Raw genomic sequence first — 18,521 nt, forward strand, 5'->3', positions numbered from 1 at the left:
GGGGGATTGAGTTTAAGAGTCGTGAGATCTTGTTGTAGCTCCATAAAAGCTTTGGTTATACCGCACTTGGAATACTGCGCCAGTTCTGGTTGCCCTATTATAGGAAAGATGTGGATGCTTTGGAGAGGGTTCAGAGGAGGTTCACCAGGATCCAGCCTGGACTGGAGGGCTTATCTTATGAAGAGAGGTTGACTGAGCTCGGACTTCTTTCATTGGAGAAAAGGAGGAGGAAAGGGGACCTAATTGAGGTATAGAAGATAATGAAAGGCATAGATAGAGTCGATAGCCAGAGACTATTTCCCAGGGCAGAAATTGCTAACACGAGGGGTCATAGTTTTAAGCTGGTTGGAGGAAAGTACAGAGGGGATGTCAGAGGCGGGTTCTTTACACAGAGTTGTGAGAGCATGGAATGCGTTGCCAGCAGCAGTTGTGGAAGCAAAGTCACTGGGGACATTTAAGAGACTGCTGGACATGCATATGGTCACAGAAATTTAAGGATGCATACATGAGGATCAATGGTCGGCACAACATCGTGGGCTGAAGGGCCTGTTCTGTGCTGTACTGTTCTATGTTCTATGTTCTAAAACCATACATCCACCCCTGCAGAGGTTGGCTAGCCCGTTTTTAATGGAAAACAAAAGCTGGCTTTCTCCTGCATGCCATTTTTGCCTGGAGATGGTAAGGCTTTGGAAGCCCATTAAAAACACGACAGATTTGAAAGTTCATGAAGAAAACGGAAAGCCTTGAAAAATGCCATTTCGTTCGTAAAATTGTCTGTGATAAGTTTACTGAGCAACAACTACCAAAAACAAATTGACAGCTGTCAGTGCACAACAATCCTTTAAAATATAAGAAAAACACATACATGACATGTGTATTTAAAACAAAGTAAATGCCAAGAGGTCACTTGAAGGCTTTAACGATTCTGAGAGCTATTATAACCAGTCGAGCTTCATTCTCATATTTTACCATGTCATCTAAATTTCACTATTCTTTTTCTTACTTATAATGATGCCTAGGTATCCATTAATTTCCATATAATAAGCACTGAATGTCAAATTCTTCAGTAACCCATTGCAGACCACCATGTAGTCAGTTTCTATTGTCAATCTCACTGTTCTCACAATACGCTTGAACACCATTAGAAGACACGAGATTCAAATGTCACAAACTCAATTAATACTTTCTGAACAGCTGATGAACAATAACAATGTGAAAATAATTTTTTTCACTTCATTTTTCACATATAATGGCAAAATATAGTATATTCAAGTTGCTAAAATACATAAAAATAAAAAATAGATGCAGTGGAGGGAACAAAATAATATTGTTATTCATCTGGTACTCATACATCAATTAACCTTTGCTCTTGTGGGTTTTGTTTTCATTGGTAAAGCACAGCTAAATTATCCATATAACTCTAACATCAATCATTGCATATAGAAGACTATAACATGCAACACTCATCCACTGTGAAGTAGATTATAGAAATATAGATTACTTAAACAGATAGTATCAGTTATCTCATATTCATCACCTGCCCCCTCAAATTCTTAACACTACATGTTCTGTCTCTTTATTTGCAAGCATGCTTTCAGCTACTTGGGGCCAAAACCCTCAATGGACAGCCTAATCCTCTGTCTTTCTTGATTTAAATCTATCTTTAAAACCTAGCATTTTGATCAAGCATTGTTTATCTTTTTTTTGACTAAACATCCATTTTTCCTTGCATCTCTGCCAAGTGCTTGGTAAAGTTTTGCAAGTGAAATGTGTTAAATTAATGCAAGTTCTTTTCTGCTTCATTCTTTGAATAGGAACGATGTCCACACACTTCTCTATGCTTTTCACTTTCGATTTTACAGAATACATACTTGGCACACAAAAGAAATGGTCCTCTATATCACTGCTGAAATGTAGTCTAATTTCATTCTCTTCAAAAACAGGATCGATGCTTGAGCCTAGGTTGCATCGACTAACTTGCTGATATTTTCATAAAACTGGATCGTTTATCTTTCTTCAAGGCCTTTCGGGATAAGAGGATCAGATGATTGCATAGTATGAATCTCTCTATCCACAGAATGAAGACTACTTTACCATTATCAATTATATAGTTCCTTCTTAAGATGGCAAAATTGTCTAACTAAAGGGAAGGAATAGTTGAAATGGAGTTTTAATATCAGCTGACAACATCTTGTTACCAAAAACATCAACAAGTGTAATGAGCAGTGCTCAAATTGATTGATGTAACATATTCTCATGTATCCCCTAAAGGATGGAAGACAGTATTTGAATCCAACTACAAGGTAGAATGATTCAGATGAAGTTTTAAAACTCTCACTGAAGAAAGATCTCTTCTGCAGAGAGTGTTAGTTGATAGTTATGTTAATGGAGCAACAACTCTGAGCTTACAAGACCAAGTTAGCACAATGGAATGCTGTGAAAATTAGTGTAATAAGCGAGGCTAGCACAGAAAAATGGCATTTGCAGGAAGGAATAAAAACAAAAAATGCTGGAAATATTCAGCGGAGAAATAAGTAGCTTTAACAGTTCAGGTCAAGGGAACTTTACTACACCTTTCTTCTGAAGAAAGGTTCTCTACCTAAACACTGGGTTGAATTTTCTCTCCTAAGTTGACAAAACAGTTTGGGTATAAAATACCCCGAACCTTTGGATTTTCATTCGGAGAGAGGGGGCAAACAGGAGCTGGTCCACCAATACCAGAATGAGTTCAAGAAGCCACAAAGGGTGTCAGGTGTCAAGGCAGGCTATTTTCATGTAGGCAATTGAATAAAGTGTGGTGAGAGGCATTGTGATAAATAAAAGTATTATGGAATATAACAAGGAATGCAAGCATACATTCAAAGATCCTTAGACAAATTGGAAAGGAGAAAGTAGAGTACCTAAAAATGGACTAGAATTTTCCTCCCATGGTGAGCAGGAAAACTCCTGGATGAGTGAGATTGGAAGTTAGGCTGGGAATCAATATTGGTTGTTTTCTTATACAATCCCTAGCTCTTGCTCCTATTCTCTGCCAGAACCTACTTGCCTCACATGATCCCTACCCATCCAGAGCCCCTATAGACCCCACACCGAACTTAGGAGCTCTTGCCTCCCTTCCCATGGACTACTTTTCCTCTACCTTCCACGCCAACTCATCTAATATCAACCACAGGTAAAACTCAGCAACCATGCTGAGATGAAATTTCAGAGTATTCATTTCAGAGTTTACTATATAAAATGTGCCATTCATAAAAAAATGCAATACATTTAAATTTCTTCAAGCATCTAATCCCAAGCAAGAATAAATATTTGTATTCATAAAGACATCTAATCCTTAAATAACCTCCTTGAACTTACAACGCCACTCTGGCCCTGCCAACTATAACTACAGGTTCTGGAAAGTATTAATAATGCTAATGATAGCACTTAGGGTCATGATATCAAATAGATGTTGAAACTACCAGAACATATTTATTTTCAGCTCTTACAGATCCAGATAGACATTTTTATTTCATTTTGTAGAGAGTTTGCCACTTAGATTACTTGACAGTTCCACGACCCACATGCAGCCCTGAGGAGCACTACAACCTCTCTAAAGATTTCTTATTTGTAAATTGCAAGATAAGGTACTTGCTTGCTGCAACAAAAATTAGATTTGGTTTTAGTTAGCACTGATTCAAATGATCCCACTGAGTTTGGCTCTCTTTTCATCACGGAGTCATGTCCTGCCAGCCATCAGTTGCTATGCAAAGTCTCTGTAACGTCACAATAATTCAGCTCTATACTTGAACATTCGTCACAGAGCAGGTGAGTGCCAGTGACTTGACATTGACAAATGCAATTCGAATGAGGGAAACAGAGTTATCCTAACATTTGATTGAATTTTGAGCCTTTAATTAAGGATTAAATGATTAAATATCTCAAGCATACGAAAATAATTAGAAGTAACCAGAATTCAGAAAGGAAGACTGCGCTTGATAAACTTGTTAAAGGTTCTTGATGAGATGACAGCTTTGCTGGATAGAAAAGTACATAGACGTAAGAACATGAGAAATAGGAGCAGGAGTAATCCTTAAGGCACCTTGAGCCTGCCCTACTATTCATTGGCTCAGTGGCTAGCACTGCTGCCGTGCAGCGCCAGTGACCCGGGTTCGGCTCCACCCATGGGCAACAGTCTGTGTGGAGTTTGCAAATGCTCCCCGTGTCTTTGTGGATTTCCTCTGAGTGCTCCAGTTTCCTTCAACAGTCCAAAGATGTGCAGGTTAGGTGGGATTGACAATGCTAAATTGCCCATTGTGTCCAGGGATATGTAGGCAAGGTGGATTAGTCATGGAAAATGCAAGGTTTCAGTGGTAGGGGAATGAGACTGGGTAGGATTCTCTTTGGAGGATTGGTATGGATTCGAAAAGCCAAATGACCTGCTCTCACATTGTCGGGATTCTATGATTCTGTTCTATTACATGGCCAATTCTTAACTCCACTTCCTTGCCTGCACTCCATAATCCTAGATTCGCAAAGAGATCTAAACTCTGTGTATCTCAGCCACAAATAGATACAAGACAACTCAGTGAATGATCCACAGCCCACTGGGAAAGAGAATGCCAAAGATTTCGAATCCTCCCAATGAAGACATTTTTCCTCATCTCCTTCATAATTTAATGAGTCCTTATCCTGAGACTGTGAATCTGCATTCCAGACTCCTTGACAGTGACACTCATATTTCTAAAATGTTAGATTTGTAGGGTGCTTGACAGGGTAGACGCTAAGAAGTTGTTTACCTTTGTGGGAGAGTCTAGAATGAGAGGGCATAATCTCAGCAGAAGGGGTCGCCCATACAAGACGGAGGTGAGCAGGAATTTCTTCTCTCAGTCGGTGCAGAATCTATGGAATTTTTCTACCGCAGAGGGCTGTCAAGGCTGGGTCATTCAAGGACGTTCAAGGTTGAGAGAGTCAGATTTTTAATTAGTAAAGGAATCAAGAGTTATGGGGAAAAGGCAGGCAAGTGGAGTTGAGAATTATCAGGTCAGCCGTGAGTCCATTGGTTGCTGCAGCAGACTCAGACTGAATAGCCTACTTCTGTCCTGACATCTTATGGTCTCATTTTAGTTGCTTCAGTTTCTCCAATACTTATTCTCTATTGACATTACTTAAAGTACATTTTTCATTCTTCCTGCTGCCTTGGATACCTTCTATTTCTGGCATGTAATTTGCATCTGATATTGTGAAGACAGTATTCACTAATTTTAAATTTTTCTACAATTGATTCCCCTGTCTCAGCCTAATTTTACTTCAACTACTCTCCTAAAATACATGTATACGTTCTTACAGTCCATTTTATACTTCTGTATATGGTGTGGATTGGCTGTCAGAAAGCTTTTGCAAAGGCATCATGCAGGAGATTGCAGGAGAGAGCCAAGGGTCTGCAATTCAGGCAGTAATGGTAAATGGGATTACATGAGGAAAGGGTTGTACTCAGAGTGGTTGAAGGTGGATTAGAGTATCCCACAGGCTTCTGTTTGGGAAAGTCTGTGGTTCCTGACAACTTCAATGATTTGAATATAGCCCTGAAAGAAATGGATCTAAATTTGCAGGTTATACTAAATGAGAAGGTGTAGTAAATAAATTTGAGAACACAAAAACTTGCAAGAAGATAGCACTAAGGTAATGTATCAGGCATGAAAAGTCACTAGGCATACAATAGTACAGTTTGGTAAAGAGAATGTTTTTTAAAATGTCCAATTTGAATGGGTATTGAATTAGTTAGATAGAAATCCAGGTAGATTAAAAAAAAAGTATATAGCTCTTATGATTTTCCCCATTTTGCAACAACAGATATTCTTCCCACATAACTAAAGGTAGTCGTGAACTTTTGTGAAGCTATGGAATCAGACAAATGATTGAGCTGACACCAACTTGAAGAAAATTGCAAAGCAGTTTCAAGTTGTGTTTAAAAACCTCCTGAGAGAATGTGTCATCATTTACAGTGCACTTTTTAGCTATTTCACTTTTGTAAAATATTTATAATTTGGACTCATTACCATGTTCAAAAACTTGTAGAATTTCACCAAAAACTTGCAGAATTTTACTACGTACAAAGAGCTTCATAGATATAGTGAGAATGCAGATTTGCAGCCAGATAGTAATGTAACTCCCATACTCAAGATCACTCACTGTAGCTCAGAAAGAATAAATCACATCCCAATTATTTTCCTGCATCACTTGATCAAAAGTGTTTATGCAATAAGCATTTGTGAAGTCCGTATTTATTCTTAACTATTACCAACGATGCTTCTAAATCCCAAAAAGATAAATGAAATTGGCAGGATCTATCCCGATTCCAGGTGAGTTGTAACAACAGGGGCAAGTTCACACAAGTATGACTATTCAATCTTAAACATAAAATTATAAAGTAATGGAATCACTCAAAACAGAACTGTTTGTGAAATCCTTTCTAATATATATTCTGTTAAATTTGTTATACTATTCCTAAGACAAGCACTTCTTTCATTTAAAAAATAAACAAGCACGTTAAGCAATTCGCTGTCAGTGCCAATCACCACAGGAGCTCCTACCTCAATTTTTGTGCGGTAAACGACCAGACGTCGGAGACCTGAGATCTTAGCAATATGGCAGAAAGCCTGAGTGTTTAGTTTATCACAGGATGAAAGGTTCAGCTCCTGGAGGTTTGGGCACATCTGAGCAATAACCTCGAGGCAACTTTCATTCAGGAAGTGGCAGCAGGCCAACTCCAGACGCACCAGCTCATATCCACACACTTGCATGAATCTGCACAGGAAGCACAGCAATCATAGGGTTAAATCCTGTCAAAGTAGTAGGCGTCAAGCTGTGAGCGTATGCGCCAGACATCACATAAAGAGGCAACGTCAAGAATAAGCTATAGAAAAACAGCAGATGTTACACTGGAAGTGAAAAGGTGCAAAGTTCTGAATTAATATATGGAACAGATCTGAAAATGGGTTACTGCTTACAGATTTATTCATCCAATAGGTAAACTGACACCTTAATTAAAGCAGTCAAGTACTGCTGCTTTTTATTTTAGAAAATGATCTAACCTGTCAATTTGAAAATTCGTTTCATTTAAGAAATAAAACAAGGGTGTATAAGCAAATGCCATAATATGAAGGATGGTCCAGCAACGTTATCCCATCCTTCAGATACTTACGTGCCTATTGTGCATTTTGGGTATTTCTTCTTTTTATTTCACAAAACACAGAACATAAAACTTTATATTCCTTGTAGTTAAATTAAAAATTGAGAAAAAAAACAAACTACAAAGTCTCTGTCGTCATCATTCAGTAACAACATAGTCAAGAACAATTGAGGTGAGCTGCAAAGTATAAGATAACAAAGAGGAACAGACAAAAATTAGTTTTTACTTTGGGAAGATCCCCACATATGACACATCTAATAAATATTTGATTACCCGCAAAATACTGAGAAAAGGAATGTTATTTGTTAAAGATGTAAGAAAGGAAAGTGAGTCACTAGTCAATTTCTTGAAAATTCTAGAAAATCAACACATTATTTTGAAAAATGTTTGTTGCAGAAAGTTAGAAACTCATTTTGGTCAAATGTTTGTCATCTAATTCTTCTAAAACTGCAATATGTTTCTCCTCAATAAATCTATTCTTACATTTTTGCCACATTAGAAAATGTTGAATTTTGTAGACATTGCATCAATGCTTTGCCATTATAGCTTGTGTGCTTTTAATTAAGTAGGAAGAAAAGAGCTGGTAATTAAAAATATTTATAAACAATTGTAATTAGCCTGGGAGGACAACATCTTCCAAAATGGGTGCATCATAGAATAGAGTTAGTAGAGAATATGAGGAGGAATCCCCTGACTGCAACATTCAGATAGACTGTTTGTACTTTTCAAGCAGATAGTGCAATACCAACTTTAGTCAATGTCTCTTGGCAAGTCTTCCAACCTGACTACTTTGTCACAAGGGACAGGCTGACTGGTAAGGCTTGTTTAGAAGAATGAGAATGGAGGGGGAATGAAAGGGATACCATACTCTAAATTAAAAACTAAAGGAAAATTTTAAAAGGGAGAGGTGCTGAATTAAATTAAATTAAATTTCAAATATGTCTAGTGCTTAAGCTAACCGAATATTCACCTCTGCTTCCAAAAAGTAAGGCATCACCAGATGTAACGCAAAAAACCCCCTGTTTTACATGTAAAGGGTTTCTAAAACAACAACCACTGACAGTCAGGTTTTTAAATAAAGGAAACATTATACCTTACAAAAGAAAACTCATAGATGGCCTGACACGAAGTCTCGGTTTTCGAAACACCTGGACCTCATACTATCAGGCACATAGAGAGCTGAAGCCTATTACACTCTGATTAGTGTTATACATTTCCATTTGTTAAACTAGTGTGGAGTGAAATAATGGCCAGCATAAAAACTGTGCACTGGGCTTGTTAAAGTTAATTCTTCGGTGTTGCTCCCATAATGTAGTGTCACTGCTTCAGCAGTGCTTCAGAGCCCCAGTGCTTGTTTAGAATAGGTATTTTAGGAGATGTCAGTCAAAAAAAAATCACATTTTCCTCCTGTGTGGCCTTCCCTTCTCAATATGGTCAAATCACCTCCCTCTGCTGCACTTATTTGATCTTTAAAGACTCAAGGGGTCATCGACCAGTAAACCGATACGCTGTCAAAAAAACATGCTGCAAGATCCTTTAGTGCTCCTTCAATAGCCAATGGTACTTGCCATTCTCAGTGTGCCATCAATATGCACGAGGAACACCAAAACATCTTTAAATGAGGTGTCTTGCATCATTGGATGAGTTCAACTCCACGATCACAGGCCAAGTTTACCAGGCCCATATTATCAGCTCAACAATGTCTGCTGACTAATGACAAACTTGAATATTTAATATTCTTTGGTGTCTGCAGTAAATTAATTTTATTCAAGAATTACATTAACACTGACCTGTGAAAGCCTTGTGTGGAAATGGATCCCCTATTCCCAGTCCAAGACAGATTTAAAAACTGCACAAGAGCACAGCGTGACTGCAGGTGCTCCAGAGAGCCATCATTCAGGCCTGCCCAATAAGGCTGCAAACTGAGCTGGACATACTGGAGAGGATCATAGCAATGTTGGTACAATAATTTGCAGGTCTGTGCCAACTGGCAAAGGTCTGGCACTGTCAGGTGACTGAGGATCAGCTGGATTAACTGTGGAAAAAGAAAATAAAGAGCAGAATTAAAAAAAAACAGGTCCAGCTTTATTATGCTCTACCTCATACATAGGGACACATGAGAAGACAGCAGCTACCATCAAATAAGATATGACTTTAGAATTTCAGTTTTTTTGGGGGGAAATCAGAACAATTGGAGAGATTTTGTTCATATTCAACAGAGATTGCTTTGGACTGATTGCACCGTCAGCTGTTACCCACAAGGTCGACTTAGTTTGTGTAGCTTTCAAATACATGATGCGAACAATTCTTCCTTGTCATTTTCCTCACTGCTTTACTCCTCTTCTAAAAGCTCTGATTCCTTTGAGGATAGCTTTTAGGTGTTCAATAAGTCACCCAAGTAGTTGTCAATGTTGTGAAAGGTTAGTAGGGTTCATAAGTCCATCTGCTATTGCTGATTATTACTGACTTATACATTTAGGTCTTTACTGGTGTGAGAATGAGAGCTGATTTTTCATTTCTCAGTAAAATGGCAGAGAGAACATAAGAAAGAGGAACGGGATTAGGCCACTCAGCCCCTCAAGTCTGTCCCACCATTCAGCAAGATCATGGCCCCAGGCCTCAACTCTTCTTATCATGCCAGCTCCACAGAGTCCTTAATTCCTTGATATTTCAAAAATCTATCTACCTTCTCTTTAAACACTTTCAGTTATCTATCCTCCACAACTATCTGGGGTAAAGAATTCCAGACTATCAATTCTGCTTTGAGCTTCTCCAATGCCAGTGTATTTTTGTTTAAATACAGGAACCAAAACTGTATACAGTACTCCAGGTGTGGCCTCACCAACACCCTGTACAGCTATAACAAGCCTTCCCTATTTTTAAACTCTAACTCCCTAGCAATAACAACCAAAATTTCACTTGCCTTCTTAATTATGTACTGCCTTGACATGCTAACCCTTTGTTTCAAGCACAAAAACACACATTTCCCTCTGTGTTGCACATATTGAAGCTTCTCTCCAGTTAAATAATAGACCCTGCCACAATGCACAAACTTTTACTTTCCCATATTAAAACCTCTTGTCCACACACTCAACCTATCTATTTTCCTTTGTAGATTCCTTATGTCCTCATCACATCTTGGCCTCCCACTTAATTCTGCACCATCAGCAAATGTGGATACATTACACTCTGCCTCCTTCTCAAAGTCCATCATATAGATAGTAAACAATTGACGCCCTTCAACTGATTCTTGCAGCATTCGATTTGTTACACAATTCCAAAATGGAAAGACTCACTTATTCTGAGTCTTTGCGCCCTGTGTGTTAACCACTCCTCAATCAATATTGATACACGACCTAAATACTGTGAGCTCCTATCTTGTGCAACATCTACACCTTTATGTGACCCCCATCGACTGCCTTCTCTATACCCAACAGCTATTGGCTCCCCTTTTTAAACTCTGCTTGCTCTATCCTCAAGGAACTCTAAGAGGTTTATCAAACAGATTATCCCTTTCACAAAGCTCGGTTGATTCTGGTAATATGAAGCTTTTCTAAATGCCCTGCAATTTCTTCCTTATTAATGGAGTCTACCTGGCCTATAATTTCCTGCTTTCAGTCTTCAATTCTTCTTAAACAGGTATGTCACAATGATGATTTTTTACTCTGTTGGATCCTTGCAGAGTACAATGAACTCTGGAATATTTTGACAAATACATCCACTATCTCTGCAGCTACTTCCTTTAAAATACTAGGAAGCAGGCCATCTGGTCCAGGTGACTTGTCTGTCTTCAGTCCCCTTAGTTTGTCAAATACTCTGTCCCGCATGATAGACACTGTTCGAAGATCTTTCCTCCCATTAGTACTTCGGGTCAGTTATAATGTTCTCCATCATGATGATCAATATAAAATATTGCTTTATATCATCTGCCATATCTCTTTTATCCATTATTAATTCCCTAGTTTCATCCTCCAAAGGTCCAACACCCACTTTAGCTACTCTCTTTTTATATACTTGCAGTTGCTTTTGTTGTTTGGTTTTATATTTATTGTCAATTGATTTACATAACCAACTCAATCTCTTTTCATTAGCCATTTACTGCTGGTTCCAAAGAATCCTCAGGCCTACCCCCAATGCTGTCACTTTGGATTCTTAGGTTTTGACTAGAAAATCTTTTTGACCATTTATCTTAACCATGGGTAGTTCATCCTTCTCACTGTGTCGCTCTTTTTGACTGGAATGAACTTTTGCTGAGTATTATGAAATATCTAGTTAAATATCTTCCACTGCTCTCTACCGACCTTTGCCTTCGTCTATTTTCTTCAAACTTCTGTAACTGCCTTCATTTAAGTTGAGGGCATTTGCTACACATGTTGCTCTCCTTCAAAATGTATTTGGAATTTATGATCACTAGAGAACTGTGGATGACTCGTATCAGTACCTTCTTTCCCTTGCTATTCATTATCTGCATGTACATTACATAAAATAAAAAGAAAATGCTGTGGTTGCTGGAAATATGAAATAGAAACAGCACTCCAACATTTTCTGATTGTATATCATGATGTACAGCACCCGTACTGCAATGTAACACTTTGCTGATGCCTTCTTTTATTAACAAAGCTACTCCACATTCTTTTCCTTTCTGCCTGTTTTTATGGATTGTCAAAAATCCTGAAACATCGAGCTTCTAGCCATGGTCACACTGTAACCATGTCTCTGTAATGACTATCAAGTGAGATGCATTTATTTTTATTTGTGCCATCAACTCATCTATGCTGTTACAAATACTGCATACATTCAAATAAAGAGCTTCAAGTTTTGACATTTTACCTCTACTACTTACTTTGGTTCTAATTTCTACGGCCATTTTCTGTCCCTTCCTGTCTCACTCTGGTAGTTTTCACTTCATCCCAAAATTGTACTTCCACTCTCTTGTTTCTTTTTGATTTTCAAACTTCCCTTCAATTAAAACTTCCTGCTACTAATTAATTTCAATCTCTATCCATGTCCCTGGATATGTGATTTACCAGGACACTGGTCCCATCACAGTTCAAATGAACCCCAATCCAATGGAAGAGCTTTCTTTCTCCAGTTCCGGAGCCATCAGCTCAAGATCAGAACCCATTTCTCCCAAACCAATCTTTGAGCCATGCATTTACCTCTCTAATTTCATTTATCCTAAGTTAGTTTGCTATTTGCACAATTGGTCAGGTAACAATCCTGAGATCATGACCTTGGTAGTCCTGTTTTAGAATGTGGCCTCAAGTTTAGATTCGATTACCCTACAGGCCCTTTGGCTCAACAAGTCCGATGAGTAACCCACCCAGACCCATTTCCCTCTGACTAATACACCTAACACTATGGGCAATTTAACATGGCCTATTCACCTGAACTGCACATCTTATGACTGTGGGAGGAAACCGGAGCACCCGGAGGAAACCCACGCAGACACAGGGAGAATGTGCAAACTCCACAGAGGCAGTCACCTGAGGCTGGAATTGAACCTGGGACCCTGGTGCTGTGAGGCAGCAGTGCTAACTACTGAGCCACCGTGCCACCCAAGTTGCTTTCTAATTCCTCAGCAGAGCCTCTATCCTAGCCCTAGCATTATTTATGATATTCTAATGGACAATTGGATCCTTCCCCTCTCACTCTAAATTGCTCTCCAGCCCAGAAGAGATGTTGTGCACCTTGGTACAAGGTAGGCAACATGGCCATCAGGATTCTATGTCTTTGTTGCAGAGAATAGTACTTATTCCCCTAAATTTCCTATTGCAGTAGTCCTCATACCCACAGGGATACGTTCCAAGACCTACCGTGGAAGCCCGAGACCATGGATAGTAGCGAACTCATTCATTTAAATTGGAAATTTACCTTGCCAGCAGCCCCCAGGTCCCTGCTTCTGGAAAGTTCCATGCAATATGTTCGGTCCGCAGTAAACCGCAGGTAACTGAAACCGTGGTAACCGGGCCTGCGGATACGGTGATGACCCTGTATACTTTTTTTCCCTCTCTCTCCCCATTTGAATGATGCACCGTACTGTGGTGTTTTGGTTAATTCGCTCATCCTGCCTACAGTCTATGCTCTCGTCCACACCAGAAACAAGGACCTCACAGCAATTAGACAAGGTTAGACCAAATTTGACATAATTAATCTCAGAGGTATGACTGCATCCTGAAACACAGTATCCAGGCACCTCTCCCCTTCTTTGATGTGTCCTCAGTTCATTAACTCTGAGCCAAGGTGCCTCAAGCAGCAACACACTTGCATCTACTGGTTGCCACACACTGCAGCTGCAACATATCAGGTGCCTAATCATCCATTTTGTTAATTCATTTGGATGTTAAATAATTTAAAAATAAATTTCCCAATTGGGTCTGGGTGGGTTGCTCTTCAGAGAGTCGGTGTGGATTTGTTGGGCCCAATGGCCTGTTTCCGCACTGTAGGAATCTAATCTAATTGAACTCTTCAGCTACAATGTTGTCTCCTGATTTAAATCAATTGATTAAACAAGAGTGACATAGAATAAATACTCAGTAACCACTGACCTGTTTTTCTGTAACATCACACTGTGGCTCTATAGGTAGAAATAGGCTGACAGGTCTCTCTGTCATTGCTTCTGTTCTAGTACATGTCTGCTCTCTTTATTCACTCACATTGAAGCTGACATGCTGCACTTTCCTCCCAATCTGAAAAGTAAGTGATATTATTCCCTCCACTAATGCTTCGGTTTATATTAGTGAATCCAAAAAGACTAGAGATCAAACCTGGCAATGTTTAAGCCTGTGCTGCTTGCCAACTCATTGAATAAATTGAGTTATCATAGGAACTCTGCAGAAATATGTAATGTTTTAAAAAAAATAGGCCCGCGGAGTAGACAAAGTTAACATCGGCAGCGTAGGGGTGAGGGGTGAGGAAGAAGAGGTTGTGCAGATAATCAAGATAGGCCTTTTCTACACAGGCTGCATGTGGAGAACTACTTCAAGTGAAATACTAGTAACTGGAAATGTAATTCCCCATTTCCCAATAATTCTGCTTATCTTACCATCCCTCTTTCAGGAACCATCACAGTGTTAGCCAATGCAAATTTAAAACAACCACAAAATTAAAGATTATAACTAAACGCAGTACATGCAACCTTCAACAAATTACCTGCCGAGCCCTGCCATGCTCCTGGGGCAGCTCTTCAGCAATGTGTTAGGACCTGAAGCCACTTTGGACAGCAATGATGGCAGCAGTCTGTGCTTGCAAGACAGCAAGATGAAACCATCTGATTTCAATCCAAGCTTCGCCTGCAGCACTTGGACACAGAGTGGAAAGTGCTTGGAAGCTGAGATTTCAGCTGTCACTCACTGCATCCTGGATGGGTTCACGTGTGCTAATGGAGTTGGTTGCCACTTCCATGTTGAAAAGAATGGGAAAAAACTCTTTGCCAATTGATGCCAGATTCCTCCATGCTTCTAGACATTTCTGGCTCCTGGCAATGTATCAAGACTTGCGCATACCCATCAGAGGCCATTTGTGCACTGCCCCATTAATATGCTTATCTTCTCTGCAGCCAAAATCACTTACCCAGCAATTGCTGTTCCACTAACAATCAGCATAATTTCCTCTGTGGGGGTTAGTACCTCTTTAGTTCACTGTTACTACCTGTGGCCATGTGCTACCTTGTGCTACAAGAGAAGGGAGTTGAGTGTAATGTAATGTGTTTGGGTGGCCTGTTGGCATGGATAAACAGTTGACAGCAGACGCATTCTTTGAGTTGTTGGGGTAGGTGAGCAGCAGTGATAAGCATGCAAACATAAGATAAAACAAGATAAATGCCTGATTTGAGTTCTGACTAATGGAGATGTTGATTGATGAGTGATTGGGGAATACTAAAATGGAGGAGTGTCTAAGTCTGCAGATAGTGGGATGAGGGATTTTAAGATACTTTCACAGACCTTGACAATTCATGGGAGTTCATTGAGCTTCTTGCAAACAGATCCTTGGACTTTGACTCCTAGCACTAACTCCTCGCACTGCCTTCTGAACAGTTGACTGGGGAGGGTCTTCTAACTTCTTGCAAACAAATACTATCTTTTTTAATTTCCACTTCCTTCACCAAGACTTCCACTGTAATGTCCTCAAACCTTGGAGCATGCACTCTCCCAATTTATTCCTTTCTCACAATGCTCCAGATCAGATTCACGTCCTGCACCGTTAGCAGTACCTATTCTGACAACTTCGCCTTTAAGAAGTGTACACCAGATTTAAGAAATGCATGGAACTTGAGAACTAATGTGAAACAACGCTTCTTGTTGCGGTTTTCGTGTTGCACTCATCAGGATAATTTGCCAACTGATCAGCATGCCCTTCATGCAGTAAAAATGCCGTTTTCCCCTTTATCGGTATTCTTCCAAGTTGACCTAATGAGTACAAAACGAAAAGCTTAGACAAAATAAGCCTTTTATCAGCAATGCTCAAATACTGTACTAAATTTACTTAATTTACCCCCTCTCCTGCTCTTTCGGTGAGTAGAAGGCGAGGGAGAAGGCATTAGACTAAAGGAACCTTGTTGAATGCCTTACTGAAGTCTATACAGATCATATCCACTGCTCTGCCCTCATCATTCCTCTTTGTTACTTCTTCAAAAAACTCAATCAAGTTTGTGAGACATGATTTCCCACGCACAAAGCCATGTTGACCAACCCTAATCAGTTCTTGCCTTTCCAAATACATCTACATCCTGTCCCTCAGGATTCCCTCCAACAACTTGCCCACCACCGACATCAGGCTCACTGGTCTATAGTTCCCTGACTTGTCCTTACCACCCTTCAGATTTCCAGCACCTCACCTGTGACTGTCAACAACAGTGATTTTCAGACCACCTTCACCTCCCCTCTAATTCCTTTTACAATCTACTTTAAATCTGTATCAGCTAGTCACTGACCTTTTGCTTCGAGAAATAAGTCCTTACCCTGGGTCATTATAAATATTCAACATGTGGAGGTGCCAGTATTGGACTGGGGTGGACAAAGCTAAAAATCACAATACTGGGTTACAGTCCAACAGACTTATTTTGAAGTACAAGCTTTTCAGGTGCTGCTACTTTGTCAGGTAGTTAGTGGGACAGGATCATAGGACATTTGACTTTTACTATAAATTCTGTGTCCTATGATCCTGCCCCACTAGCTACCTGACAAAGTAGCAGCGCTCTGAAAACTTGGACTTCCAAATAAACCTGTTGGACTAGAACCTGGTGTTCTGTGATTTTTAACATTTTTGCAAGGCTGAGATAGATTTTTAATCAGGAGGAGAATCACTGGTCAAGACGGAAGTGTAGTTGAAGATGATCAGATCAGTCATGATTTCATTGAACGCTGGAGCAGACACGATGCAGTGAATGGCTGACTTCTGCTCCTATACCTTACGGCCATATTGGTAAAATAGTATATAGGTACCTCAATCCCCTCTATTGTAAAGTAAACAACCTCAATCCATCCAATCTTTCTTTGTGGCTGCAGTTTTCCCTCTCTTGTACAGTTACATCATTTGTTCATATACAATTTCAGAGAACATTGTTCTTTTGAAGAGCAGAAAATAAAAACGTGCATGAATATGTCATCCTCACAGGGCGCAAGTGCCCCGACAATAACATATGCAAAGTGTACTGTGGCTGTGCTTGCCCTGGTACTGAAACTGTGGAACAGCTGCTTAGTTTCAGAAGGCATGCACACCATGCCAGTGCAAGCCTGTTATCACACATGCAACATAGCAAGGATCCAGCATCTGTTCCGCAATTTGATTTATCAAAGGACTTTCTTTTATTATCTCAAAAATACATTTGCTCTCACCTGTAGCAGTCAACAGTCCTTTTCAGATGCCTTCTAAATGTGCTCACTCTTACACAACCAGCATTGACTTCATTGGCACTTGAAGACTATCCAAATGCATTAAGGTCGACAGTAAAACTGAAACCACTCATGTGAAAAAAAAAACCCGTGAGATTTTTTTCATAAATTGGCTTATGGGTTCGCTCTTCTGGTTCACAGCTGTTGCCTTTCCCTGCAGTAACTTTACCTTGATCAATCCCCAGGCAGAGTCCTCCAGTGATTCATGCCCCATTTGTTCTACAGCTGAACCCCAACCAAATCCCCACCCCACCTCCATGCATCATACCATGTCTATTCTCCCACGAAAATCAGACGACAGTCCAGGTTTCCTGTAGTATTAGTGATCCTTTATTTCTATGTGCAAAATCAAACATCAGTGGTCAAAACTGCCTTAATTTACTTCATAATCCAACATTACTGTTAGTTTGTAGGTCATTGTGTACTTCAATGCAAAGATCTGAGAAAATATACAGTTGAGCTAACCAGAAAACATATACAGGCATAGAACAAAAATACAAAGCATGGGATCCTACCAACAAGTCAGGTAATGTATGTATGGTAAGAACAAACAAATGGATGTTTCAGCACAACACTTCAGCAGAACCCTTGTCTGGAATGTTAACCTGACAACTTACTCAGAAACTTGAAAATTGTTCTTTTTCCCAACAACTTCAATGGTCAAACTTCAAATCCAAAGCTGCTGGTTTATATCTAATGTCATTTAGACAGACCTTGTACAACCACACATTATTATATAATAAATAAACACTCTCCAAAGAAGAACCTGCTCCCCTCTCAACATCCACCACTCTCCCGTTTGTCCAAGTTACTGTGACAGCAATGACAGGCTTAACACACGATCTTACAATTCTGCACTGAAAGGGCCAGCATTGAGAATCCATTCGGACTTGAGTCAGGAAATCCCATTTTCTGAACATTAATCAAATTTTGTTTTAACTTAGTTATCAATTTAGCAGAGTACTCATTATAGATCAACTTCTGTGACCGGTAATGGCTACTAAGAAGAAGACATTTCTTCATGCAATACTGCACATTGCCTGTGAAGTAAAAGCATCTTTATGCAACTAAAATCAAACAATACAAACAAAAACACAACTCACTGACTTCACCTTTAAAAGGTATCGTTGTATGCACTAGAGTAATAGTCAATCTCTGGGTTGTGTTTTTCTGGCAGCAGCCATGATACCTTCCATAGGGTTCCCCACACCAATGCAGACGCCTCCTGCCTCCTACTGGCTGGGGTTCCAGTTTCCTGCAGACCGCTTGTTTGACACAAGGTCCAGCTGACCTTTCTTAGGAAATGCAGCAAGGCTGTTATTCAGCCAACACCTTGGGCATCAAACTTGTCGTTTACCTGACTATGTACATTAAAGTGTCTGACATTAATGCAGCCTTTAATTAGGAAACCTAGTGTGCAGAACAGACAGCAGTTCCTAAACCAATTAGGATTCTTT

General features: G+C 39.7%; 1 protein-coding gene across 5 annotated transcripts in view; it reads right to left on the minus strand.

The window, feature by feature from the left end:
- Positions 1 to 18,521, minus strand: part of fbxl4 (F-box and leucine-rich repeat protein 4) — a 120,545-nt gene that overhangs the window by 35,850 nt on the left and 66,174 nt on the right. For all 5 annotated transcript variants that reach the window (XM_043685505.1, XM_043685479.1, XM_043685487.1 and 2 more), the window contains exons 4-5: positions 8,962 to 9,206; positions 6,573 to 6,786 (exon numbers count right to left, since the gene is read on the minus strand). In XM_043685505.1, the coding sequence (XP_043541440.1) occupies positions 6,573 to 6,786; positions 8,962 to 9,206 (459 nt within the window). The remainder of the gene's footprint in view (positions 1 to 6,572; positions 6,787 to 8,961; positions 9,207 to 18,521) is intronic.

This window comes from Chiloscyllium plagiosum, chromosome 3 (genome assembly GCF_004010195.1).
Source record: "Chiloscyllium plagiosum isolate BGI_BamShark_2017 chromosome 3, ASM401019v2, whole genome shotgun sequence".
In the NCBI taxonomy this organism is placed as follows: domain Eukaryota; kingdom Metazoa; phylum Chordata; class Chondrichthyes; order Orectolobiformes; family Hemiscylliidae; genus Chiloscyllium; species Chiloscyllium plagiosum.